At 57.1% G+C, this 27,686-nt stretch overlaps 1 protein-coding gene and 1 long non-coding RNA gene across 8 annotated transcripts; one reads left to right on the top strand and one right to left on the bottom strand.

Moving 5' to 3' along the window:
- Positions 1-4,309: 4,309 nt before the first annotated feature.
- Positions 4,310-10,341, bottom strand: LOC149913247 (uncharacterized). Of its 2 annotated transcripts, none has more exons than XR_016461389.1 (5): positions 9,646-10,341; positions 9,155-9,374; positions 8,777-8,922; positions 7,281-7,432; positions 4,310-6,034 (listed from the first exon to the last, which is right to left on the bottom strand). It is a non-coding gene; the product is annotated as an uncharacterized LOC149913247 (long non-coding RNA). The 2 variants fall into 2 exon arrangements; XR_016461390.1 differs by having other exon boundaries at positions 7,281-7,429.
- A 2,380-nt stretch (positions 10,342-12,721) lies between these two features.
- On the top strand, positions 12,722-27,545 carry LOC116240934 (integrin alpha-L-like). 6 transcript variants are annotated; one of them, XM_090130336.1, is made up of 29 exons: positions 12,722-12,927; positions 13,040-13,151; positions 13,234-13,316; positions 13,579-13,637; positions 14,183-14,313; positions 14,769-14,914; positions 15,439-15,577; positions 15,833-15,983; positions 16,440-16,507; positions 16,675-16,795; positions 17,148-17,290; positions 18,161-18,286; positions 18,682-18,876; positions 19,322-19,452; positions 19,815-19,960; positions 20,107-20,258; positions 20,403-20,528; positions 20,979-21,203; positions 21,924-21,994; positions 22,031-22,076; positions 22,582-22,661; positions 22,910-22,996; positions 23,537-23,612; positions 24,164-24,277; positions 25,039-25,104; positions 25,367-25,474; positions 26,127-26,222; positions 26,807-26,920; positions 27,290-27,545. In XM_090130336.1, exons 1-29 carry the CDS (start codon positions 12,737-12,739, stop codon positions 27,470-27,472), a joined length of 3,486 nt encoding a protein of 1,161 aa, XP_089986462.1. In that variant the 5' UTR covers positions 12,722-12,736; the 3' UTR covers positions 27,473-27,545. The 6 variants fall into 6 exon arrangements, with proteins under 6 accessions (XP_089986462.1, XP_089986460.1, XP_089986461.1 ...); XM_090130335.1 differs by adding an exon at positions 13,943-14,057 and having other exon boundaries at positions 12,794-12,927; positions 21,924-22,076; positions 27,290-27,543; XM_090130334.1 differs by having other exon boundaries at positions 21,924-22,076; positions 27,290-27,544.
- The last annotated feature ends 141 nt before the right edge of the window (positions 27,546-27,686 follow it).

Here is a 27,686-nt window from a genome sequence, read left to right as displayed (position 1 = left end):
CCTAACCCTAACCCTAACCCTAACCCTAACCCTAACCCTAACCCTAACCCTAACCCTAACCCTAACCCTAACCCTAACCCTAACCCTAACCCTAACCCTAACCCTAACCCTAACCCTAACCCTAACCCTAACCCTAACCCTAACCCTAACCCTAACCCTAACCCTAACCCTAACCCTAACCCTAACCCTAACCCTAACCCTAACCCTAACCCTAACCCTAACCCTAACCCTAACCCTAACCCTAACCCTAACCCTAACCCTAACCCTAACCCTAACCCTAACCCTAACCCTAACCCTAACCCTAACCCTAACCCTAACCCTAACCCTAACCCTAACCCTAACCCTAACCCTAACCCTAACCCTAACCCTAACCCTAACCCTAACCCTAACCCTAACCCTAACCCTAACCCTAACCCTAACCCTAACCCTAACCCTAACCCTAACCCTAACCCTAACCCTAACCCTAACCCTAACCCTAACCCTAACCCTACCCTAACCCTAACCCTAACCCTAACCCTAACCCTAACCCTAACCCTAACCCTAACCCTAACCCTAACCCTAACCCTAACCCTAACCCTAACCCTAACCCTAACCCTACCCTAACCCTAACCCTAACCCTAACCCTAACCCTAACCCTAACCCTAACCCTAACCCTAACCCTAACCCTAACCCTAACCCTAACCCTAACCCTAACCCTAACCCTAACCCTAACCCTAACCCTAACCCTAACCCTACCCTAACCCTAACCCTAACCCTAACCCTAACCCTAACCCTAACCCTAACCCTAACCCTAACCCTAACCCTAACCCTAACCCTAACCCTAACCCTAACCCTAACCCTAACCCTAACCCTAACCCTAACCCTAACCCTAACCCTAACCCTAACCCTAACCCTAACCCTAACCCTAACCCTAACCCTAACCCTAACCCTAACCCTAACCCTAACCCTAACCCTAACCCTAACCCTAACCCTAACCCTAACCCTACCCTAACCCTAACCCTACCCTAACCCTAACCCTAACCCTAACCCTAACCCTAACCCTAACCCTAACCCTAACCCTAACCCTAACCCTAACCCTAACCCTAACCCTAACCCTAACCCTAACCCTAACCCTAACCCTAACCCTAACCCTAACCCTAACCCTAACCCTAACCCTAACCCTAACCCTAACCCTAACCCTAACCCTAACCCTAACCCTAACCCTAACCCTAACCCTAACCCTAACCCTAACCCTAACCCTAACCCTAACCCTAACCCTAACCCTAACCCTAACCCTAACCCTAACCCTAACCCTAACCCTAACCCTAACCCTAACCCTAACCCTAACCCTAACCCTAACCCTAACCCTAACCCTAACCCTAACCCTAACCCTAACCCTAACCCTAACCCTAACCCTAACCCTAACCCTAACCCTAACCCTACCCTAACCCTAACCCTAACCCTAACCCTAACCCTAACCCTAACCCTAACCCTAACCCTAACCCTAACCCTAACCCTAACCCTAACCCTAACCCTAACCCTAACCCTAACCCTAACCCTAACCCTAACCCTAACCCTAACCCTAACCCTAACCCTAACCCTAACCCTAACCCTAACCCTAACCCTAACCCTAACCCTAACCCTAACCCTAACCCTAACCCTAACCCTAACCCTAACCCTAACCCTAACCCTAACCCTAACCCTAACCCTAACCCTAACCCTAACCCTAACCCTAACCCTAACCCTAACCCTAACCCTAACCCTAACCCTAACCCTAACCCTAACCCTAACCCTAACCCTAACCCTAACCCTAACCCTAACCCTAACCCTAACCCTAACCCTAACCCTAACCCTAACCCTAACCCTAACCCTAACCCTAACCCTAACCCTAACCCTAACCCTAACCCTAACCCTAACCCTAACCCTAACCCTAACCCTAACCCTAACCCTAACCCTAACCCTAACCCTAACCCTAACCCTAACCCTAACCCTAACCCTAACCCTAACCCTAACCCTAACCCTAACCCTAACCCTAACCCTAACCCTAACCCTAACCCTAACCCTAACCCTAACCCTAACCCTAACCCTACCCTAACCCTAACCCTAACCCTAACCCTAACCCTAACCCTAACCCTAACCCTAACCCTAACCCTAACCCTACCCTAACCCTAACCCTAACCCTAACCCTAACCCTAACCCTAACCCTAACCCTAACCCTAACCCTAACCCTAACCCTAACCCTAACCCTAACCCTAACCCTAACCCTAACCCTAACCCTAACCCTAACCCTAACCCTAACCCTAACCCTAACCCTAACCCTAACCCTAACCCTAACCCTAACCCTAACCCTAACCCTACCCTAACCCTAACCCTAACCCTAACCCTAACCCTAACCCTAACCCTAACCCTAACCCTAACCCTAACCCTAACCCTAACCCTAACCCTAACCCTAACCCTAACCCTAACCCTAACCCTAACCCTAACCCTAACCCTAACCCTAACCCTAACCCTAACCCTAACCCTAACCCTAACCCTAACCCTAACCCTAACCCTAACCCTAACCCTAACCCTAACCCTAACCCTAACCCTAACCCTAACCCTAACCCTAACCCTAACCCTAACCCTAACCCTAACCCTAACCCTAACCCTAACCCTAACCCTAACCCTAACCCTAACCCTAACCCTAACCCTAACCCTAACCCTAACCCTAACCCTAACCCTAACCCTAACCCTACCCTAACCCTAACCCTAACCCTAACCCTAACCCTAACCCTAACCCTAACCCTAACCCTAACCCTAACCCTAACCCTAACCCTAACCCTAACCCTAACCCTAACCCTAACCCTAACCCTAACCCTAACCCTAACCCTAACCCTAACCCTAACCCTAACCCTAACCCTAACCCTAACCCTAACCCTAACCCTAACCCTAACCCTAACCCTAACCCTAACCCTAACCCTAACCCTAACCCTAACCCTAACCCTAACCCTAACCCTAACCCTAACCCTAACCCTAACCCTAACCCTAACCCTAACCCTAACCCTAACCCTAACCCTACCCTAACCCTAACCCTAACCCTAACCCTAACCCTAACCCTAACCCTAACCCTAACCCTAACCCTAACCCTAACCCTAACCCTAACCCTAACCCTAACCCTAACCCTAACCCTAACCCTAACCCTAACCCTAACCCTAACCCTAACCCTAACCCTAACCCTAACCCTAACCCTAACCCTAACCCTAACCCTAACCCTAACCCTAACCCTAACCCTAACCCTAACCCTAACCCTAACCCTAACCCTAACCCTAACCCTAACCCTAACCCTAACCCTAACCCTAACCCTAACCCTAACCCTAACCCTAACCCTAACCCTAACCCTAACCCTAACCCTAACCCTAACCCTAACCCTAACCCTAACCCTAACCCTAACCCTAACCCTAACCCTAACCCTAACCCTAACCCTAACCCTAACCCTAACCCTAACCCTAACCCTAACCCTAACCCTAACCCTAACCCTAACCCTAACCCTAACCCTAACCCTAACCCTAACCCTAACCCTAACCCTAACCCTAACCCTAACCCTAACCCTAACCCTAACCCTAACCCTAACCCTAACCCTAACCCTAACCCTAACCCTAACCCTAACCCTAACCCTAACCCTAACCCTAACCCTAACCCTAACCCTAACCCTAACCCTAACCCTAACCCTAACCCTAACCCTAACCCTAACCCTAACCCTAACCCTAACCCTAACCCTAACCCTAACCCTAACCCTAACCCTAACCCTAACCCTAACCCTAACCCTAACCCTAACCCTAACCCTAACCCTAACCCTAACCCTAACCCTAACCCTAACCCTAACCCTAACCCTAACCCTAACCCTAACCCTAACCCTAACCCTAACCCTAACCCTAACCCTAACCCTAACCCTAACCCTAACCCTAACCCTAACCCTAACCCTAACCCTAACCCTAACCCTAACCCTAACCCTAACCCTAACCCTAACCCTAACCCTAACCCTAACCCTAACCCTAACCCTAACCCTAACCCTAACCCTAACCCTAACCCTAACCCTAACCCTAACCCTAACCCTAACCCTAACCCTAACCCTAACCCTAACCCTAACCCTAACCCTAACCCTAACCCTAACCCTAACCCTAACCCTAACCCTAACTCTCAGACCTACCTCCAAGTGTGATCCAAGTTGTGATTATGACAAAGCAAGACACTCCACAGCATTAAATGACTCAGCAATAATACTTGTTAAATCACTATTTTCACAGAATCATATGCACAGAAACTATACCAGCATTTATACCTTGCGAAGTACATCAGGGTTACCCATATTCATTACAATTCCCAAACTTAGTTTACAGCCACAGCATTCATATATTCTGTACATGGCACAATGCAATTTATAGGTGCAGTATCCATACATTCCATATGTGGCACAACACAGCTTACAGGCGCAGCATTACAGAGATTGAATATGTGGCACAATGCAGTTTAGAGATGCAATATACACTTCCTCCATACAGTTTAACATACGTCAGATTAACCAGAGTAAGGTCACAGAGCCTCCATACCGCATTAATGACATTACATTTTCAAAAACATTATGTATTGCAATCCACCTCAAAAGCAGTTTAGATCTCAGCCCATCCAAAACAGAATGCAAGTCTCAGACTGGCCGGAAAGGAAGGCGAATGACCTCCAACGGCCCTTGGGTGTTGCTTACAGGGTTTGGAGCCCTGCGGTACAAACAAACAAAGCAAAGCTAACCCAACCCCATAAGCACAGCTACAGCCTATTTGATTGAGATTAATTGACTGTACATGCTGAAATCAGCACAACTCTCAAAATGGCCACAATGGGGCACGACTCTCAGACTGGCCGGGAAGGAAGGCAAATGACCTCCAACGGCCCTTGGGCATTGCTTACGGGGTTGGGTTAGCCCTGCGGTACAAACAAACAAAGCAAAGCTAACCCAACCCCGTAAGCAAGGCAAAGCTGAAGCCAATTTGGTTCATGCAAAATGACTGCAAAGCTACAGCCTATTTGATTGAGATTAATTGACTGTACATGCTGAAATCAGCACAACTCTCAAAATGGCCACAATGGGGCACGAGTCTCAGACTGGCCGGGAAGAAACACAAATGACCTCCAACGGCCCTTGGGTGTTGCTTACAGGGTTGGGTTAGCCCTGCGGTACAAACAAACAAAGCAAAGCTAACCCAACCCCGTAAGCAAGGCAAAGCTGAAGCCAATTTGGTTTACATTAATTGAATGCAAAACTAAAGCCAACTTGGTTGATGCAAAATGACTGCAAAGCTAACACCAATTTGGTTGAGATCAATTGATTGCACACGCTCAAGTCAGCGCAACTCTCAAAATGGCCACAAAGGGGCACGAGTCTCACAGTGGCCGGGAAGAAACACGGATTGCCTCCAACGGCCCTTGGGCGTTGGTTATGGGGTTGGGTTAGCCCTGCGCTAGAAACGAACAAAGCAAAGCTAACCCAACCCCATAAGCAAGGCAAAGCTGCAGCCAATTTGGTTTACATTAATTGAATGCAAAACTAAAGCCAATTTGGTTGAATTAAATTGAATGCAAAGCCAATTTGGTTGATGCAAAATGACTGCAAAGCTAACACCAATTTGGTCGAGATAAATTGATTGCACACGCTGAAGTCAGCCCGACTCTCAAAATGGCCACAAAGGGGCACGAGTCTCACAGTGGCTGGGAAGGAACACAAATCGCATTGGAAGGAAGCGTTGGTTGGCCTGGGAGTAGAAGGGGGCTAAGGAAGGGTGTGTTGGATCGCTGTGCTGAGGCCAATGGGATGAACTATAATGAGACTGAGTGCCGCGTCCCCACATTGCCTGCAATGAACTTGGGCGGTGGTAGGGGCTTGTGGCAGAGCGAAAGGAAGACTATGGAAAGGGAACGGACCGGGGGATGTGGGTAACGGCTCGACCGAACCGAGCTGGCGGTCAGTGTGGAAAGCCTGGAAAGTGCGGCAAGTCATCGACTGGGAGTACCGAAGGATCTTCACCTGTAATACAGAGAGACACGCTTTAGAAAGAGGAAGGCCGAGACGCAAACGACGCTCACCGTAAGCCCGCCCCCACAAAACATGGGAGCCAAACACTACTCTGACAAATTGAGTAATATTAGGGTTAGGAGTGTTTAACAGGGAAGCTGTAAGTGTTTTTGTTAGTGTTACACAGAAGGTTACAGATGGGTTTAGTGCCCAATTCAAGGGTAGGTTCAGGGTTAGTTTGGACAGTTACTGCAGTTATCTACACAGTCATGGTTACAATTAGCACTGCATTTGGGGTTCAGAGCTCATTAGGATCAGGGTGAAGGTATTAGGGCTAGGTATATTAGGATTATGCTCAGAGTGACCGTTAGGGAAGGCCAAGGCAAAACCGAAAGGCAAGGAGAACACCCGAGAGAACACCAAAACAGAGGGCAAAGGCAAAGATGAAACACAATGGAAGGCAACAGCAAAGGCAAAGGGACGGCGAAGGCGTGGTAACACCAAAGAGAAGGCCTCGGCAGAGGTCAGGCCCGAAGAGAAGGCTGCAGAGAACGCCAAAACAGAGAGCAAAGAGAACAACGCAGAGAAGGCCAAAATGGAGGGCGAGGTCCATGAGAACATTGCATGGAAGGCCAATGCAGAAGGTCAAGGGCGATGGCCAAAGAGAACACGGCAAGAAGGCCAAAACTGAAGGCCAAAGAGAACGCCGTAAGGGATGCCAAAACAAGAGGCCAAAGGGAACGTGGCAAAGAAGGCCAGGAGCAATGGCCAAAGAGAACGCAGCCAGGAACGCCAAAAATGAAGCCAATGAGAACGTCGCACGGAATGCCAGAGCAAGGGGCCAAAGAGGACGCTGTAGGGAATGCAAAAACAAGAGGCCAAAGAGAACGTGGCAAAGAAGGCCAAGGGCAGTGGCCAAAGAGAACGCAGACGGGAACGCCAAAACTGAAGACCGAAGAGAACGTCGCAGGGAACGCCAGAACAGGAGGCCAAAGGGAACGTGGCAAAGAAGGCCGAGGACAATGGCCAAGAGAATGCCAGGGGGAACAACAAAATGGAAGGGCAAGAGAACACAACAGGGAAAGCCAGGGCAAAGGGAAGGAGAACACCGCAGTGAAAGGCCAGAGGCAAGGAGAATGCAGGAAGAATAAGACAGGCAGCATTCGGGGCACCGTGAAATGTAGAAATGAGCTCTGGAAACCCCACCTTGGTCTCGCTAAGTAATGGGTGAACACTGGTGGGCGTGCATTGCCCTTACCTGCTGGGCAGACAATTACCAGCCAGCACAGTGAAGTTCCGGGCATCCCAGGAAATGCAGATTCCGGTCCCTTGCTGTTCCCATGAAGGCCCGCTCATCTCTCCGTGCAGTTGTTACGGCACTCGGGAGGACCGCGGCTCTGCTGCCACCTGCTGAACACAATACAGTAATGAAGGCGCTGCCCCACATATATAGGGCTGCACCCTCTGCATGTTGCTCTAATGATGACACAAGGGAGCGTTAGGGATATAATTAATGCTATTTATACGTTTGAAGGTACAGTTAGTTTAACAACAGTATTCTGCTCTACAATTACAATTAAGGTTACTTTGACAGAAAATATGGGGCATTATTTTTATGTCAGCATTTAGGGTAAGGGACATTTTTAACTTTGGGTTAAGGGTTTGGTTTACAGATACGCTGCAGGTTAACATAATTATTGTGACAACTCCCATTCAGCTGTGGGTTCGGGTCAAGGTTAACGTGAACGCTGCCTCCCAGCCATTCCCAGAGTGCCAAAGGCAAAGGGAAGCAGAACTCCCATGGAAAGCCAAGGTAAATGCAAAGCAAACAGCCAAGGTTAAGGCAAGGGCAAAAGCAAAGAGAGCAGCCAATGGAAAGCCAAGGTGAGAGCAAGGAGAACGCAACAGGAATGGCCAAAATATATAAAGAGACCACAGCAGGAAAGGCCGAGGGCAAAGGACAAGAGAACAAAGCAGGAAATGCCAAAACAGAAGGCCAAGGGAACACGGCATGGAATGCCCAGGCAAGGGCTAAGAGAAAACATGGCAGAAAGTGCCAAAATTGGAGGCCAAAGAGAACGCGACAAAGAAGGCCAATGCAGAATGCGGCTGGAACGCCAAAACAGGAGGTCAAAGAGAATGCCGCAGGGAACGCCCAGGCGAGGGCCAAGAGAACATGGCAGGAAATGCCAAAACAGGAGGGCAAGAGAATGCTGCTGGGAACGCCAAAACCGAATGCTGAAGAGAATGTGGCAACAGAAAGCCAAGGGCGATGGCCAAGAGAATGTGGCATGGAACGCAAAAACAGGAGGGCAAGGGAATGCCCAGGCAAAGGCAAAGGCCACGAGAAGGCAGAAGGAAATGCCAGGAATGATGGCCACGAGAACACAGAAGGAAATGCCAGGGATGATGGCCACGAGAACACAGAAGGAAATGCCAAAACAGGAGGGCGAGAGAACGCGGCAGGGAACGCTGAAACCGAATGCTGAAGTGAAGGCAGCAAAGAAAGCCAAGGGCAATGGCCAAGAGAATGTGGCATGGAACACAAAAACAGGAGGGCAAGAGAGTGTAATAGGAACAGCAAAGGCAAAGGGAAGGAGAACACCGCAGTGAAAGGCCAAAGACAAGGAGAACACAGAAAGAAAAGGACAGGCAGCCGTTTGAGCACCATGAAGTGCAATAAGAGCACTGGGAGCACCATGTTGTGCCATGCTATGGAACGGGTGAACGCTGGTGGGTGTGCATTGCCCTTACCTGCTGGGCAGACAATTACCAGCCAGCACAGTGAGGTCCCGAGGCACCCCAGGAAACGCAGACTTCAGTTCTGGCTGTTCTCATGAAGACCCACGCACCTCCATGCAGTCGTTCCGGCACTCTGGAGCAGCGCAGCTCTGCTGCCACTGTTGGAACAACACAGTACTGAAGGCACTGCCCCCACGTGTAGGGTAGTGCCTCTTTCACAAACGTGCACTGCAGTGCTCCTTTCTCAGAGCAGCGTGGCTGCACTCTGTGCACGATGCTGCTCACAGCAGCACTGCAGCTGGGAACAACAGACGAGGAGAAGGCTCAGGGACCCAACAACATTTTACCTTCCCTCTTCTCTGATAACTGCTCATTAGACACAGCCCTCACCTTTGGTTTGGTAGGTGGGGATTGAGGAAGCAATGCCAGCCCCACAGACCCCTCCCCATCCCACACTGTGATGGGACATCAGGTTCTAGACCACCTGAGGACCCGAACATCCAGGAGTCTTCGGGTCCTGATGAGTCCCAGAGTTCTGAGGGAATTCACCGCTGCAGTCACTGAGCCACTCTTAGTGGTGTTTGAGAAGTCAAGCAGTCAGGTGAAGCCCCTGGTGAGTAACAAGGCAACAGCACACCTGTTATTAAGGATAGGAAACTACCACCACGTCAGTCTCACCTCTGTGCTGGGAACGATCACGGAGCAGATCCTCCCGGAAGTGACCCTAAAGCACACGTTCCAGTGCATCACCACCCTCTGTGTGAAAAGCTTCCTCCTGATAACCAACCTAAGCCTCCTCTGTCTCAGTTTGAAACATTTCCCCTTGTCCTGTCCCTATCCACCCTCGTAAACAGCCATTGCCCCTCCTGCTTATGCCCTACCTTTGAGTACTGGAAGGCTGTGATGAGGTCTCTCCAGAGCTTGCTCTTCTCCAAGAGAAACAATCCCAGTTCCCTCAACATTTCCTCATAGGAGAGGTGCTCCAGCCCTCTGACCATCTCAGTGCCCTCCTCTGGACCCGCTCCAAGAGCTCCACGTCCTTCCTGTGCTGGGGCTCCAGGCCTGGACGCAGTGCTGCAGATGGGGCCTCACAAGAGCTGAGCAGAGGGGGACGATCGCCTCCCTCTCCCTGCTGGCCACCCCTCTTTTAATGCAGCCCAGGATACAGTTGGCCTTCCAGGCTGCAAGCACGCTCTGCTGGCTCATGTCCAGCTTCTCATCCACCAGGATCCCCGAGTCCTTCTCCGCAGGGCTGCTCTCAAGGGGTTCTACGCCCAGTTTGTATAAACATCTGGGATTGCCCCTCATCAGTAACATAAACAGTGGGATCAAGTGCACCCTAATGACATCAAGCTGTGGATGCAGTGACAGCCCAGAGGACAGGATGCCATGCAGAGGGACTCAACAGGCTCAGTAGGGGCACAAACCCAAGTGCAGGGTCAGCAGCTGGGATAGGGAACACCCACCACCAAAACGTGCTGGGGGATGAAAGCATTGAGTGCAGTCCTGCCCCGTAAGGCCTTGGGGGTACTGGTGGGTGGGAGCTGGACACAAACCAGCAATGGGCCCTTCCAGCCCAGAAAGCCAACTGTATCCTGAGCTGCATCCAAAGATGTGCGGCCAGCGGGCGAAGGGAGGCGATCCCCGCCCCTCTGCTCTGCGCTGGTGAGGCCTCACCTGGAGAGCTGCATCTGGGTGTGGAGTCCTCAGTGCAGGGAGACGTGGAGCTGTGGGAGCACATCCAGAGCACAGCCACAGATAGGAACCGAGGGACAGAACACCTCTCCTGTAAGGGGAGAGACCTGGGCTGCTCAGCCTGGAGAAGTGAAGGCTCCGAGGTGACCTGGTAACAGCCTTTCAATGCCTAAAGGAAAGAACAAGGGAAAAATGAGGCTAGATACATGGAAAATGTCTTCCAAGTGAGGGTGGTGGGGCAGTGGAACAGGTTGCCAGAGACGTGGTGGATGCGCTGCCCCTTTCAAGGCGAGGCTGGGTCAGGCTCTGAGCAACCTGCTCCAGCTGTGGATGCTCACTGTGGGAAGTTGGACCGCATCGCAAACCTACCTGCACACAAGCAGAGCACCAATGTGGGGCTCACGGTGTTCATTACCTGCTGCACAGATCTCACACCGCTGATTAGAGGAGCACAGGGAACCCTTAAACCCCATTGAGCTGGGAAATGAAGTCAGAAGAGACACAGAACATAATTTAATACACAGAATGCCCCTAAAAGACTACATTGGTTCAATTAACACGTGGCACTGTGCATCACAGCCATGAAGCAGGATGATGTGGGAGCAGACAAGCCACCTTTGGAGACCCAGATTGGAGATTATGAGGTGAGAAGCACTGAAGAGAAAACAACACACATAGCAGATACAGCTGCTCTAATCCAGCTTGAGATTCCCCCAGAAAGGCAGAGCTCACAGCTCTGAAATAAAGCAGGAATCGCTCCCCCCATTCTAAGTGCTCCCCCACACCCCAAAGGAAGCAGCCTCCAGGTTCAGGCGCTGCCCTTACAGCTACCAGCCCTTAAATGCAGTTAGGATCCCCCAAAAAGGGCAGATCACAGCCCCAAAATAAAAGCAGAGCCACTTACCCCATCCCAAGGACCAACGCTCACCCACACCTAAAGGAAGCAGCTTCCAGGCACAGATGGCTGCCAGCCTCCAACGCAGTCAGGATGCCCCAAAAAAGGGAGAGATCACAGCCCTGCAATAAAAAAGGGATCACCCATCCCAAGGAATAAGACTCACCCCATGCTCTCAGGGAAGCACTCCCCAGTTCAGATGCTGCCCCTGTGCTTCCCAGCCCTTAAATGGGGCCAGGGAGGGGTGGAGCCCGGCTCAGCCCCACCCACAGCCGAACTGCCCCCAGCTGTGCTTGTAGGGCTGCACCCCTCCCAGGTGCTCCATCACAGCTTTGGGCCGTGCCCTCACAGTGCCTATATGGCCATAGGACAAAGATAATGAGCAAAACGAATGCCTGCCAAGGGAGGCCTATGGCTGCATGACCTGCCACAGCCACACACTTTGGTCCCAGTCTGTCCTCGATGCCAGTTGGTGGCTCTTCTAACAGATGGAGGAGCACAGATCTCAGTGCTGGCGCAGCAGAGGCTGAGATCTGTGTGAGCAGCAGCAAAGGCTGAAATCACTGCTGGCAATGCAGAGTGCTGTTTGCACACCCACAGCTCCCAGGGACACTCAGCTGTCAATTCACAGCCCTGCGAATGGGAGCTGCTGAGTCAGGGCCTGAACCACTGATTGATCACCTGAGGCAAGGACTGAGTCAGCTGTGGGAGCACAGGTGAAGGCATTCAGCTGTGAATGGAAGGGTGGAGCCTGGCTGCAGCTCTCCTAGACCCCATTTAAGGGCTGGCTGCCACTGGGGAAGGTTCTCTGCTGTGGTGCTGTGGTTTTTGTTGTTGGTGTTCTGCCTCAGAACATCACGTAAAGTGAGTTGAAGATTTCGAGTGCTGGTCCTTGTTCTGCCTTTACGGGCATTTGGGTTCTCAGAGGGGAGGAGCAGCAGCAGCAGCATTCCTCAGAGTGCAGAGGAGGGAAGGTGGAGCTCCTGGCTGGATGGAAGCAGAGGTATGAGCTTCCCTGTGTAAGAACTCGTGTTTGTCGCTGTTTCCCTCTCGCGTTGTTTGATTTGGTTGGATTTAGTGTGACCTGTTCTCCCAGAAATACAGGACTTCACCGAAAATATGGAAATTCCTCCCAGAAATACCTGTTTATCCCCTGAGATACGGCTTTTTTCTCCCAGAAATACTTGTTTTCTCATTAAAATGTGACTCTTTCTCCTCCTATAACCCCGCACAAATCCTCCAGACCCCAAAGTCCCCCTTGTCCTCCATGCCCCCCCATATACCCTCACGATTCCCCATAGACCCCCCTGACCCCCTACGGATCCTTAAGTCCTCCTTGCCTTCCATGCCCCCACAATCCCCTATAGAGCCCTACATCCTTTATGCCCCCCATAAGCTCCCACCATCCCCTACAGACTCCGGCCCACCCCTTTGTGGCCCCATTGGCACTGCACAGCACCGCCACCACCCACATCCTTTTCCGTTGTGGGGCGGAAGGAAGCGGCGGCCCCACAGTGTGGCAGCAGCGCCATGGCCGGCCCTATAACCGCCCTTATGGGCGTCGTGCTCGGGGGTGAGGGGGGATCCCATATTTGGGGGTGTCCTATGGGGGTTGCTATGGGGTCAGGAGGGTGCTATGGGGTGCTTTGGCCCCATGGTGACCCCACTGTGCCCCCCCCCCCAAGCTCTGTTCTCCCCTATGGGAACCTTCAACATCCATCCGACCCCACAGCGGGTCCTGGAGGTCGCGGGGACCCCCAGCTTTGGTTATGGGGTGCTGACGCTGCCGGAGGGACGGTAAGGATCCACGGCCCTATATGTGACCCCAAATCGCCGTTGGCTGTAGGACTGCCCCATATTTGGCTGTGTTCCCCTACAGGGTGGTTGTGGGGGCTCCAAATGTGGGGCGGTTGTATGGCTGCCAGGTGCAGAGTGGGGAGTGCAGGGAAGTGGAGTTATGGGGTGAGTAGGGCCGGGGTGTGGGCTGGGATTGGGGTGGGATTGGAGTTGTGGGGGGATGGGGTGGGATTGGGGCTAGGATTGGGATGGGGTGGTATTGGGATGGGGTGGGGATTGGGATGGGATGGGGTGGCGGTTGGGGTCAGGGTGGGGCTGAGATTGGGACTGAGGTTGGGATGGGAGGGTTGTGGGGTGGGTCGTGAGGGGGTTGTGGGGTGGGATGGGGGGGGGGGGGGGGGGAGAACGACCCCAATGTGATCCACAGGGAACCGCAGCGCTGCCCATATGGGAATGGCTCTGAGCCGGGATGGGAACAACACCATCGTGAGTAGGGGATGTGGGCTGGGTGGGGGGCAGGTATGGGGCTGATAGGGTGCTGAAGTCTGCCCCACAGATCATCTTTCATGGGGTCTCCATGGGGCGGCTATGGGGCATCTTTGGGGTCTCTATGAGGCAGATATGGGGCTGATGTCTGCCCCACAGATCATCTTCTGTGGATCACAGAGGAACTCTCTGGGGTTTCTATGGGGCGACTATGGGGCTGATGCTCCTATGGGTCTCTATGGGGCAGCTCTGGGGTCTCTCTGGGGCGGCTATGGGGCAGCCCTGAGCCCTGCCCCACATCCCAGGCTTGCGGCCCCGGGCTGAGGTGGGAATGCAACCACAACATCCACGTTGGGGGGGTCTGCACCGTGCTGGACCCCGAACTGCGGCCACTGCAGGTGTTGGAGGCTGGACATCAGGGTGAGACTGGGGGGGGTGTGGGGCTGCCCCCCAAGCTGTGGGTCCCTATGAGTCCCTATGGGTCTCTATGGGGTCCCTACATATCCGTATGGGTCCCCATGTGTCCCCATGTCCGTCTGGGGCAGGCTGTGTTCCCAGCATGGTGGACCTGGTGTTCCTGTTCGACGGCTCTGGCAGTCTGAAAGCACATGAGTTCAAGGCCATCCGGGATTTCATGGTGGAGGTGATGGAGCAGCTGAGCAACAGCTCCTTCAGGGTGAGCACCGGGGGGTGGGGGCCTCTCTGGGGTCTCTGTGGGCCTCTCTGGGGTCTCTGTGGGCCTCTCTGGGGTCTCTGTGGGCCTCTCTGGGGTCTCTGTGGGCCTCTCTGGGGGCCCTACGGGTGTATAGGAGTCTCTATGGGTCTGTACGTGTTTCTGTGGGTCCCTATGGCGTCTCTGTGGTGTCGGTATGGGATGTCCGCACATCCGTTTGTCCATCAGATCGCAGCCGTTCAGTGCTCCGATTTCCCTGAGCCCGTGTGTCTCTATGGGGTCTGTAAGGGGTCTGTGTGGGCGATGTGGGGTCTCCACGGGGCCCCTGTGGGTCCATAGGAGTCTCTATGGGGTCGCTATGGTGTTTCTATGGGGTCCCTATGGGGTATCTGTGGGGCAGCACGGGGCCTCCACGGGGTCGCTGTGGTGTCAGTACGGGACGTCCGTCTGTCCGTCAGTTTGCAGCCGTGCAGTTCTCGGATTCCCCGGAGCCGGTTTTCTCTCTCCGCGATTACTCGGAGCGGCCGCAGCCCCGGGAGCTGCTGCGCGACGTCCGGCAGCAGGGCGGCTTCACCGACACCTTCAAAGCCGTCCAATATGTCGCGTGCGTGTCAGCTGACCGCCCCACGTGACCGCCCGCCCGTCACGTGACCGCCCGCCTCCCTGCGCTCGCTGTGTCTCCTGGCACCCTGTCACGTGACCGCCCGTCTCTGACTTCGGGCCGCGCGACCGCCCGTCTCTGACTTCCTGTCACGTGACCACCCGTCTCTGACTTCGTGCCGTGTGACCGCCTGTCTGTCACGTGACCGCCTTGTCTGTCGTGTGACCGCCTGTCCGGTGACTTCCTGTCACGTGACCGCCTGTTTTCGTGTGACCTCTGTGACCACCTGTCATGTGGCCGCTTTGTCTTGTCACGTGACCACCTGACTGTGAGTTCCTGTGACGTCCTGTCATGTGACCGCCCGTCTCCCCGCACTCACGCTGTGTCTCCCTGCGCCGCATCATGTGACTGTGTCATGTGACCGCCTGTCAGTCACGTGGCCGCGCGCCTCCCCGCGTGGCGCTGTAGGTGCTCTCAAGGCCCCCCGCCGTCCCCGTGTCCGCCCCCCAACCCCCCTCTCCCCGCAGGGAGCAGATCTTCACGGTGGAGAACGGCTCCCGGCCCGGCGCCCGCCGGGTTCTCATCATCATCACCGACGGCGACGCCACCGACAGCGGCACCGTGCAGGCGGCCGAGGAGCGCGGCATCGTGCGCTACGTCATCGGGGTGCGGGGCCCCCGTAGGGACCAGCCCCATGGAGAGGGACCACCCCCATAGGACCCCCCCCACCTGACCCACCCCCCTCCATGGAGACCCCCCACCTGACACCTCCCCCCCATAGGAGCCCTCACAGAGACACCCCCATAGGACCCCCCCCAGAGACCCCTGCTACATAAACCCCCCCCATAGGACCCCCCCCTGCCCCCCCCAACATAAAGCCCCCCATAGAGACCCCCCCCCTCCTAACTCCCCCCTCCCCAGCTGGGTGAGAACTTCAATAACGACGAGAGCAAGAAGAAGTTGGAGCAGCTGGCCTCCCAGCCCAGCCACCATTTTGTCGCCGTGCTCAAAAAATTCGAGCACCTGCAGGGGCTCTTCAGGGAGCTGCAGGACCGGATCTACGCCATTGAGGGTGGGGTCACCTGGGGTCACGGGGGGGTCGTCGTTTGGGGTCACATGGGGTCATCGTTTGGGGGCACACGGGGGTGTTCGGGGTCGTCTTACGGGGTCGTTTGGGGTCACGTGGGGTCATTTGAGGTCATTATTCAGGGTCATATGGGGTCACATGGTGTCATTTGGGGGCGTTTAGGGTCACGTGGGGTCATTGTTTGGGGTCACCATGTGGGGTCATTTGGGGTCACCATATGGGGTCATTTGGGGTCACCACATTGGGTCACCATGTGGGGTCATTTGGGGTCACCATAGGGGTCACGGGTGTAATTTGGGAGCATCATCTGGGGGTGTTTGGGGTCATCATATGGGGTCACTTGGTGTCACTTGTGATCATTTGAGGTCGATCTGGGGACACTAATTGGGATCATTTGGGGTCTTTTGGGGGGCCATCATTGTGGTTCCCCCCCATTTCCAGGCACTTCAGCTCAGCACCGCTTCCATTTGGAGCTCAGCAACGCCGGGATCAGCGCAGCCAGCTTCAATGTGAGGAGACCCCAAATGGGGGGGGGGGTATGGGGGGGATATGGGGGATATGGGGGGGATATGGGCACTATGGGGTCCCTATGGGGTCCCTATGTGTCCCCATGGAGTCTCTGTGGGGCTCTATGGGGTCCCTATGGGGTCTCCATGGGTCTCTCTGGGTCCCCCAGGGCCGGCTGCTGACGGGGGCGGTGGGGGCTGACAGCTGGGCAGGGGGGCTCCTCCAGATCGACCCCCCCCCAGAAAGCTTCATGCCCAACCCAGAAGAGGACGGAGCCAACGCATATCTGGGTGGGTGGGGGGGGGCAATACAAAATGGGGGGAGAAAGTGGGGGTTCCAGGGGGGGAGCAGTTGGGGGGGGAGAAAATGGGGGAAGACAAAATGGGGGGTCCTGTGGGGGGTGGCACAAAATGGGGGGGCCACAAAATGGGGGGGACAGCTGGAGGTCCCATGGGGGGACAAAGTGGGGGGGGACAAAATGGGGAGTTCCCATGGGGGGGGGAACAAAAAATGGGGGCCCCACGGAGGGGAGGGGGCTGAAAACTGGGGAGTCTAGGGGGGTCCAATGGGGACTCAATGAATGGAGGGGGATAGCAGAGATTAATTAGGGTTAATTAACGAGCTGCTGTCAATTACCCTTAGGTTACGCCCTGGTGGGGGTCCCGTGGGCCGAGCGACCCCTGCTGGCTGTCGGAGCCCCCCGGCATCGGCATGTGGGGAGCGTGGAGCTGCTCTGGGGGGGGGACGGGGGGTGGCAGAGACTGCAGAGACTGGATGGGGAGCAGGTGGGGGTCTCTAGGGGGAGTCTATGGGGTGGGGGGATTTATGGGGTCCCCGTGGGGTCTCTATGGGGTGGGGGGACTTATGGAGTCCCCGTGGGGTCTCTATGGGGTGGGGGGATTTATGGGGTCCCCGTGGGGTCTCTATGGGGTGGGGGGATTTATGGGGTCCCCGTGGGGTCTCTATGGGGTGGGGGGACTTATGGAGTCCCCGTGGGGTCTCTATGGGGTGGGGGGGACTTATGGAGTCCCTATGGCGTGGGGGCCCCTATGGGGTCTCTATGGGGTGTGTACAGGGTGAGGGGATTTATGGGGTCCCTGTGGGGTCTCTATGGTGTGTCTATGGGGTGGGGGGATTTATGGAGTCCCTATGGCATGAGGGCCCCTAGGGGGTCTCTATGGGTTGTCTATGAGGTGGGGGTCCCTGTGGGGTGTCTATGGGATGGGAGTCTCTATGGGGTCGTTATGGGGTGCCTATGGGTTGGGGGGATTTATGGGGTCCCTACGGGATCTTTGTGGCGTCTCTATGGGTTGTCCACGAGGTGGGGTCCTGTGGGGTCTCCATGGGGTGTGTGTGGGGTGGGGGTTCCTACGGGCTCCCTATGGGTCTTATGGGGTCTGCACGGGGTGTCTATGGGATGGGGGTCTCTATGGGGTCGTTATGGGGTGCCTATGGGTTGGGGGGATTTATGGGGTCCCTACGGGATCTTTGTGGGGTCTCTATGGGTTGTCTATGGGGTGGGGTCCTGTGGGGTCTCCATGGGGTGTGTGTGGGGTGGGGGTTCCTTCGGGGTCCCTATGGGTCTTATGGGGTCTGCAGGGGGTGGGGGTCCCTGCGGGGTCCCTGCGGGTGCCCACGGCTCCCGCTGTCCGCAGGTCGGCTCGTACTTCGGCTCCTCGCTCTGCGCCCTGGGCGGCGCCGGCCGCTCGCTGCTGGTCGGAGCGCCGCTGTTCTACGATGGGAGGAGGGGGGGCAGAGTGCACGTCTACCAATGGCGGGGGGTGAGCGGGTCACGTGGTGGGCGGGGGTCACGTGGTGGGCGGGGGTCACTTTGGGGGGGCTGAGTGGGTCGCGTGGTGGGGGCTCACGTGATGGGGGGTGTGTCACGTGGGGGTGTCACGTGGGTTTACCCCCCCCATATGCCCCCTTATCCCCACATCTGACTCCATACCCACCCCACATCACACCCCGTAACCCCCCACCCTCTTCCCCCCCATATGACCCCCCATCCCCCCCATATCCCCCAGACCCACCCCATATTCCCCTGTACCCCCGTATCCCCCTACCCCACCATATAACTCCATGTGACCCCATCTCCCCCGTACGACCCCATCTCCCCCCCATACCCACCCTGTACCCCCCGTATGACCCCACATCCCCCCCATATCCCCTACAGGACCGCCTGCAGGCTGTAGGGCAGCTCTGGGGCTCAGCCGGGCAGCCTTTGGGGCGTTTTGGGGCGGCGCTGGCGGCTCTCGGGGACTCGGATGGGGACGGGGAGCCCGAGGTGGCCGTGGGGGCTCCGATGGAGGACGGGGGGCGAGGAGCCCTTTATGTCTACAGGGGGGTGCGGCAGCCGCTGCACGTCCAGGTGGGCACCGCTAGGGGGCGCTATGGGACCGGGGGTGGGCGCAACTATGAGGCGCTGTGGGGTACGGCTATACGGCTACCGCTAGGGGGCGCTATGGGGCACCGCTAGAGGGCGCTATGGGGCGGTGGGCTAATGGCGTACGGCTATGGGGTTACCGCTAGGGGGCGCTGTGGGGTACAGCTGTGGAGTTACTGCTAGGGGGCGCTATGGGGCGGGGGTTGGGCTATGGGTTACCGCTAGGGGGCGCTGTGGGGCACAGCTATGGGGTAAGGCTACGGGGTTGCCACTGTGGGGCGCTATGGGGTGTGAGGTGAGGTTATGGGGTGTGGGGTGGGCTATGGGGCACAGCTATGGGGTGTGGGGTGGGCTATGGGGCGCTATGGGGTGGCTTTATGGGATGGTGGCTCTATGGGGTCGCTTCATGGGGTTTCCTGTGGCCCCATAGCGCCTGGAGGGCCGCGCTTTGGGTTTGGGGTTGCGGCATTTTGGGGCGGCGCTGCATGGGGCCGAGGATCTGAATGGGGACGGAATGACGGACATCGCCGTGGGGACGGATGGACGGGTCGTCATCATGAGGTGGGGTTGGGGTTTGGGGTTGTTTGGGGTTATTTAGGGTTTAAGATTTGGGGTGGTTTGGGGTTGTTTTGGGGTTGTGTGGGATTTGGGATTGGGATGGGATTGGGGTTGTTTGGGGTTTGGGATTGAAGTTGGGGTGGGATTGGGATTAGGGTTGGGATTGGGGTGGGATTGGGGTTGTTTGGGGTTTGGGATTGAAGTTGGGGTGGGATTGGGATTAGGGTTGGGATTGGGGTAGGATTTGGGATTTGGGGTTGGGGTGGGATTGGGGGTTTGGGGTTTGGGATTAGGGTGGGATCGGGGTTGGGATGGCTGTGGGATCATTATGGGATCATTATGGGATGGCTACGGGATCCCCACAGCTCGGTCCCGCTGCTCTCGGTGGCGGCTCAGCTCTCGGTTTCGGTTCGGCGCCTCCCAATCTTCTGGGGTCGCTGTGGGGTGGCTGGCGACGCTGTGGGGCTGCAGCTCTGCTTCCATCCGCATCTGCACAGCCCCACGTACAGCGGTGAGAACCCTACAACCCGGCCCTATAACCTACAACCCAGCCCTACAACCCGGCCCTATAACCTACAACCCAGCCCTCTAACCCAGCCCCACGAGTGACCCCATAACCCCACAAGTGACCCCATAACTGACCCCGTAACCCCGCAGGCCAGCTGCAGCTCCCCATCGTGTTCTTGCTGGCCGTGGACCCCCAGCGCCGTTTGGGTCGGGGGTCTCTGAGTTCCGGATCCCAAAAGTGGGAGGGGCGGCTGGAGCTGCGGGGGGGGCAGCAGTGCCTCAATGAGAGCCTGAGTGTCCAGGTAGGGGGGGGCGACCCTATAGGGGGGGGGAAAATCCCATATTGGGGGCAAAAACCCCATTTATGGGACAGCGACCCCATATGGGGGGCACAGACCCCATTTGGGGTCGCTGACCCCACTTATGGGGCGCTGCCCACCCCACAGCCGTGCCCCGATGACTCCCTCACCCCATTGAGGCTGGCCGTCAATTTCTCCCTGGACCCCACAAACTACTCCACAGACGACCTCAAACCCGTCCTCGACCCCACAGCCACGTCTGTGTGGATCGAGGTGGGGAAGGGGGGATATGGGGGATTTTGGGGGGGTTATGGGGGGTATGAGGTGGGTATGGGGGGGCATATGGGGGATTTGGGGGGGGATATAAGGTGGGTATGGGGTGGGGATTGGGGGATATGGGAGGGTTATGGGATGGCTATGGGGGATCTGGGGTGGCTATGGGGGATTTGCGGGGCTTATAGGGTGGGTATGGGGGATACGGGGTGGTGTGGGGGATATGGGGCCATATGGGGCGGGCATTTGGGGTCAGAGCCGTGAGTGAGGGGAGGTGGCACGGGCAGCTCCCATTCTCCCCCATTCTCCCCCATTCTCCCCCATTCTCCCCCATTCTCCCCCATTCTCCCCACTGCCCCCCATTGCCCCCCGCTCACCCCCATGCCCCCCATTGCCCCCATCGCCCCCCATCGCCCCCCGCTCACCCCCCCGCCCCCCCGCTGCCCGCAGATCCCCTTCGAGCAGCACTGCGGCGCGGACGGGCTGTGTCAGCCGGATTTGGAGCTGTCGGAGGTGGCGCCCCCTGGCGGCTGGGTTCAGCTCGGAGGACCGGCGGCTTCGTTCAGCGCCGCTTTCAGGCTGCGGAACCGCGCCGAGGACGCGCGGAGCGTCAGCGTCTGCATCCGGCACCCCGGCGGCACGGCGCTGCGCAGGGCCAGGGCGGCCGCGGAGGGGGTGCGCGGCCCCACGTGGCCCCACATGGCCCTACGGGGACCTATGGCCATATACGGCCCCAAGGCTCCATGTGGCCCTATGTGGACCTATGGCCCCATCGGAACCCTATGGCCCTATGTGGATCTATATGGCCCCATATGGCCCCATGGCCCCATCGAAACCATATGGCCCTATGTGGTTCTATGGCCCTATATGGCCCCATAAGGGCCCTATATTGCCCTATATGCCCCTATGACCTTATATTGCCCTATATGCCCCTATGACCCTATATTGCCCTATATGCCCCTATGACCCTATATTGCCTCATACGGCCCCATCAAAACCATATTGCCCTATGGCCCTATGTGGGTCTATGGCCCCATATGGCCCTATATGCCCCTATGGCCCTATATTGCCCCATACGCCCCCATCAGAAGCATATTGCCCTATGGCCCTATGTGGTTCTATGGCCCCATAAGGCCCTATATTGCCCTATATGCCCCTATGACCCTATATTGCCCCATATGGCCCCATCAGAAGCATATTGCCCTATGGCCCTATATGGCTCTATGACCCTATATGGCCCCACTGGAGCCTATGGCCTCATTGGTCCCATGTCCTCATATGGCCCTATATGGCCCTACGTCCCTTTATGTCCCCAATGTCCCCATATGGCCCTATATGGCCCTACGTCCCTCTACGGCCCCAATGTTCCCATATGGCCCCATTGTCCCCCCCCAGGACTCAACCCCGGTGCCCATCGACTGCCGGGAGCTGACAGTGGGGACAGACGTGGGGACAGACGTGGGGACAGACGTGGGGACAGACGTGGGGACAGACGTGGGGACGCTGCTGTGCCACGTGGGACATCCCGTACTGCGAGCCAACAGCACTGTGAGCACGGGGGGGATTTGGGGTGGGATTTGGGGTGGGGGTTATGGGGGGGAATATGGGGGAGATATGAGGGATATGGGGTGGGATTTGGGTGGGGGTTATGGGGGGGAATATGGGGGAGATATGGGGGATATGGAGTGGGATTTGGGGTGGGGGTTATGGGGGGGAATATGGGGGAGATATGGGGGATATGGGGTGGGATTTGGGGTGGAGGGATTATGGGGGGATTGTGGGGGGATACGGGTTGGAATTTGGGGTGGGGGTTATGGGGGGGGAATATGGGGGAGATATGGGGGATACGGGGTGGGATTTGGGGTGGAGGGATTATGGGGGGATTGTGGGGGGATACGGGTTGGGATTTGGGGTGGGGGGTTATGGGGGAGGATATGGGGGGAAATGAGTAGCTATGGGGGGGGTATGGGGGCAGAGGGGGGGGATATGGGGGGGTAGGGGTATATGGGGTGCTGGGGGGTCTGGGGCTGACGTTGCTGCTGTGCCCCCCCAGGTGCTGCTGGAGGTGACCCTGGAGGTGACCCAGAACCGATCGTGGGGGGCGAAGCTGCGGGTGTGGGGGAACGCCAGCAGGTGGGGGGGGATTTGGGGGGGTGGGGGGTATGGGGGAGATGTTGGGGGGGGCATTATGGGGGGGTATGGGGGGGATTTGGGGGGGTGGGGGGTATGGGGACGTTATGGGTGGGTATGGGGTACGTGGGGGGGATGTGGGGGGGGATATGGGGGAGTTTAGGGCGATTTGGGGGAATATGGGGGTGACAATGGGGTGTCGTTGTGGGGTGACCCCTCTGTCTGTCCGTCCGTCCGTCCGTCTCCCCCAGCCCTAACGAAGCTGCGGAGACGTTGGGTGACAACACGGCGTGGTGGAGCGCCCCCGTGCGGTACCGAGTGGGAGTGGTGGCCACGTGGTGAGGGGAGACCCCGTAAAAACCCCATGGAGACCCCATAGAAACCCCGTAGGGACACCACAGAGACCCTATAGCCCACTAGGGACCATAGAGAACCCACATCCACCAAAGGGACCCCAAAGGGACCCCAAAGGGACCTCACATCCCCCATAAGGACCCCAGACTGCCCCACAGCCCCTACAGAGACCCCATAGGGACCCCATTGGAACCTATGAAAACCCATAGAGACACCATAGAGACCCCATAGGGACCCCCATAAGGACTCCATGCGGACCCACAACCCACAGAGGGACCCCATGGAGACCCCATAGCTCCCGTAGCGACCCTATAGCTCCCATAGCGACCCCATAGAGATCCCACGAACCCCATAGGGACCCCCAAGACGGCCCCACAGTCCCTATAGTGACCCCAAAGAGACCCCACAGCCCCCAGAGGGATCCCAAGAGGCACCACACAGCCCCCATATGGGCCCCACAGCCCCCATAGGAGACCCCCGGGATGGGACCCCTAAATGGAACCCACCCCTTTTCCCCCCCTCAGGCTGGAGGACTCCACCCCGTACCTCAACTTCACCCCAGGACAAACCCACAGCGCCGTGCTGAGGCACCACTACCAGGTGCTGCCCCCCATCACCCCCCTCATCGACCCCCCCACCCACTTTTCCCCTTCCCCCCCCACTGACCCCCCATTCTCCCCTTCCCCCCCATTCTTCCCTCTCCATTCATTCCTCCCTTCCCCCCCCATTCATTCCTCCCTTCCCCCCCCCTTCATTTCCCCCCCCCCTTCATTTCCCCCCCCCCTTCATTTCCCCCCCCCCATTCATTTCCCCCCCCCCATTCATTTCCCCCCCCATTCATCTCTCTCTCCTTCCACTCATTCATTCATTCATTCACTCCCCTCTCATTCACACCTTTTCTTCCCCCCATTCATACATTTCCCCCCCCTCTCCCTTCATTCTTTCTCCCCCCCCCTTCATTCTTCCTCCCTTCCATTCACACATTTTCCCCCCCATTCATTTTTTCCTCCCCTTCCCATTCATTTTCTCCCCCCCCACTCATTCATACTTTCTCTCCCCCCATTCATACACTCCCCCCCCATTCATTCCTCCTCCCTCCATTCATTCATTTCCCCCCCCCCTCACTTTTTCTCCCCCCATTTCTATTACAGGTTCAGACTCTTCTGCCCCCCCCCCTCGGTGCCCCCCTCCCCAACCTCACCGCCTTCGTCCTCCTGCCCCAAACGCTGCCCCACGGCCTGGCCTGGCAGCCCCACGTGCACCTGGTGAGAGCCTAAAACTGCCCCATAACCACCCCATAGCACCCCATAACCGCCCCATAACCCCCCATACCACCCCATAACCCCCATAGCACCCCATAGCACCCCATAACCCCCCCATAACCCCCATAGCACCCCAAAACCCCTCATAGCACCCCATAACCACCCCATAACCCCCCATAGCGCCCCATAACCCCCATAGCACCCCATAACCCCCATAGCACCCGATAACCGCCCCATAACCCCCATAGCACCCCATAGCACCCCATAGCACCCCATAGCACCCCATAACCGCCCCATAACCCCCATAGCACCCCATAGCACCCCATAACCACCCCGTAACCGCCCCATAACCCCCATAGCACCCCATAACCACCCCATAACCCCTCATAGCACCCCATAACCACCCCATAACCCCCCACAGCACCCCATAACCACCACATAACCCCCCATAGCACCCCATAACCACCCCATAGCTGCACCATAACACCCCACAGCCACCCCATAATGCCCCACAGTGCCCCACAGCACCCCATAACCACCCCGTAACCCCCCATAGCACCCCATAACCGCCCCGTAGCCACACCATAACACCCCCCATAGCGGCCTTTAGCACCCCATATTCGCCCCATAACTGCCCCATACCACCCCATATCCGCCCCATGGCCACACCTTTACACCCCCCATAGTGCCTATAGCACCCCATAACTGCCCCATACCCCCCATAACCCCATAACACCCCATAACCCCCCATTGCTCCCCCACAGGAAAATGGAGACCACTGTGAAGAGATGGGAAAGGAGGAAATGGAGCCGCAATGGGGCCTGGAGAAGGTGAAGTTCTATGGGGTCAGCTATAGGGTGGGGGGCTCTATGGGGTCATCTATGGGGCTGGGGGCTCTATGGAGTCATCCGTGGTGCTGGAGGGGGGGATCTATGGGGTGGGGGTTCCGTGGGATCATCTATGGGGTGGGGGGGAGAGCATTTCTGGGGTGGGGGCTCTGTGGGGTCATCTATGGGGTGGAGGGGGATATCTAGGAGGTCACCTATGGGGTTGAGGGGCCCTATGGGGTCTGACCCCCCTCCCCTCCCACAGGGCTGCGTCCCCCCCGACCCCCCCCTCCTGTTCCGCTGCCCCCTGGGACCCCATGGGGGGGGCAAAGTGCTGCTGAGTGCCAGCGTGAGACCCCCATCCCATAAACAGGTATGGGGGCGGGGGGATGGGGTGGACATGGGGTGGACATGGGGTGGATATGGGGTGGACATGGGGTGGATACGGGATCGCTATGGGGTCCCTGTGGGGTCGCTATGGGGCCCCTTTTTGGGGTCTCTATGGGGCACTACGGTTCCCTGTGGGGTCCCTGTGGGGTCCCTATGGGATCTTTATGGGGTCCCTGTGGGGTCCCTATGGGGTCCCTATGGGATCTTTATGGGGTCCCTGTGGGGCCTCTGTGGGGGCACTATGGGGCCCCTTTTTGGGGTCTCTATGGGGCACTACGGTTCTCTACGTAGGTCCCTATGGGGTCCCTATGGGATCTTTATGGGGTCTCTGTGGGGTCGCTATGGGGCCCCTTTTTGGGGTCGCTATGGGGCACTACGGTTCCCTACGGGGGTCCCTATGGGATCTTTATGGGGTCCCTATGGGGTCTCTGTGGGGTCGCTATGGGGCCCCTTTTTGGGGTCTCTATGGGGCACTATGGTTCCCTACGTAGGTCCCTTTTGGGGTCCCTATGGGATCTTTATGGGGTCCCTTTTGGGGTCCCTATGGGATCTTTATGGGGTTCCTTTTGGGGTCCCTATGGGATCTTTTTGGGGTCCCTATGGGGTCCCTATGGGTCTCTGCTCTCTGCCCCCAGCCCCCGTCCCGCTCCCGGTTCTGCTCCCTGCTCCGCTTCTCCTTCGGTTCCGAGCTGTTCCTGAATGGCATCGCTGGCGCTGAGAGGGGGGCGCAGGTGGGGGGGGTCCTAAAATGGGGGGGGGGTCCTAAAATGGGGGGGGGCGTCGAGAAATGGGGGGGGCCCTTAATGGGGGAGGGGTCTAAAATGAGGGGAGGAGGGGATCCTAAACTGGGGAGGGGTTCCTAAAATAGGGGGGGGGGGCCTTAATTGGGGGGGTCGTAAAATGGGGGGGGGTCTAAAAGGGGGGAAGATGGGGGTTCTAAATTGGGGAGGGGTTCTAAATTGGGGAGGGGGGGGGGTCTAAAATGGAGAGGGGGGTCCAGAAATGGGGGGGAGGATCTTGAAGTGGTGGTGGGGATCCTAAATCGGGGGGGGGGTCTAATTTGGGGTGGTGGTCCTAAAATGGGGGGGGGGTGGATCCTTAATGGGGGAGGGGCTGTAAAATTTGGGGGGGGGTCCTAAGTTGGGGGGGGGTCTTACAGGGGGCGGGGGTCCTAAAATGGGGGGGGGTCCTAAAATGGGGGTGCATAATGAGGGGTGCAGAATGGGGGGGGGGGTCCCTATGGGTGGTTCCCCATGACGTGGGGGGGGGGGGTCACCAATTACTGAGCTAATTAACGAGTAATTAATTACCGCAGGGTGTGACGGAGGTGGAGCTGCTGCCCGCCCCCCCCCCGCTGCTGCTGATGTATTTGGGGGGGGCGGCGGGGGGGGCGCTGCTGCTGCTGCTGCTGGGGGTCGTCCTGCTCAGGGTAATTAGCGGGGGCTTAATTAGGGGATCGTTAATTAAGGGAGGGGGGGGTGCGAGGGGGGGTGTTAAAGGCGAGGGGCTGATGGGGGGGGTAATTAATTGTGGGGGAATCATGGGGGTGGGATGGGGGGGTGGGGATTAAAAGGGAAATTAACTCATTAATTAGTGGGGGTAATTAATTAGGGGGGTCTGATGGGGGGGTAATTGATTATGGGGGTCTGAGAGGGGGGTAATTGATTGGGGGGGGCTGATGGAGGATAATTAATTGGGGGGGGGGGGGGACTTTGATGAGGTGGGAGGTCTAACATGGGTGCGGCCAAAGGTGAATTTATTAATTAGCACTAATTAAGGCTTTTTTAATTGCCTGCAGTGCGGCTTCTTCCGGCGCGGGTACCGGCAACGGATGGAGGGGGGGGGAGGGGAGGAAAAAGACCCGGATGTTGGGGGAGGGGAGGAGGAGGAGGAAGGGGAGAAAAAAGACCCGGATGTTGGGGGAGGGGAGAAAAAAGACCCGGATGTTGGGGGAGGGGAGGAGCAGCTGAAGGAGCACTGAGGAAAATGGGGACCCCCCATTAATCCCCCCCCCAAAATGGACCCTGCTGAGACCCCCACCCCCCTCCCTGAGCCCCCCCCCCACTTTTTGGCCATCGATGCCCCCCCATAAAGCGACCCACAGACCTCACCCCCCCCTCCCAATGAATCCCCCCGTGGACCCCCGCCCCCCCCCCCCAGAATCCCCCTCCCCAAACGACCCCCCCATGGTCCCC

The sequence above is a fragment of the Phasianus colchicus genome, chromosome 40 (assembly GCF_987193195.1).
Source record: "Phasianus colchicus chromosome 40, bPhaCol1.hap1.1, whole genome shotgun sequence".
Lineage (NCBI taxonomy): Eukaryota > Metazoa > Chordata > Aves > Galliformes > Phasianidae > Phasianus > Phasianus colchicus.
This window is presented reverse-complemented; position numbering and strand designations above follow the sequence as displayed.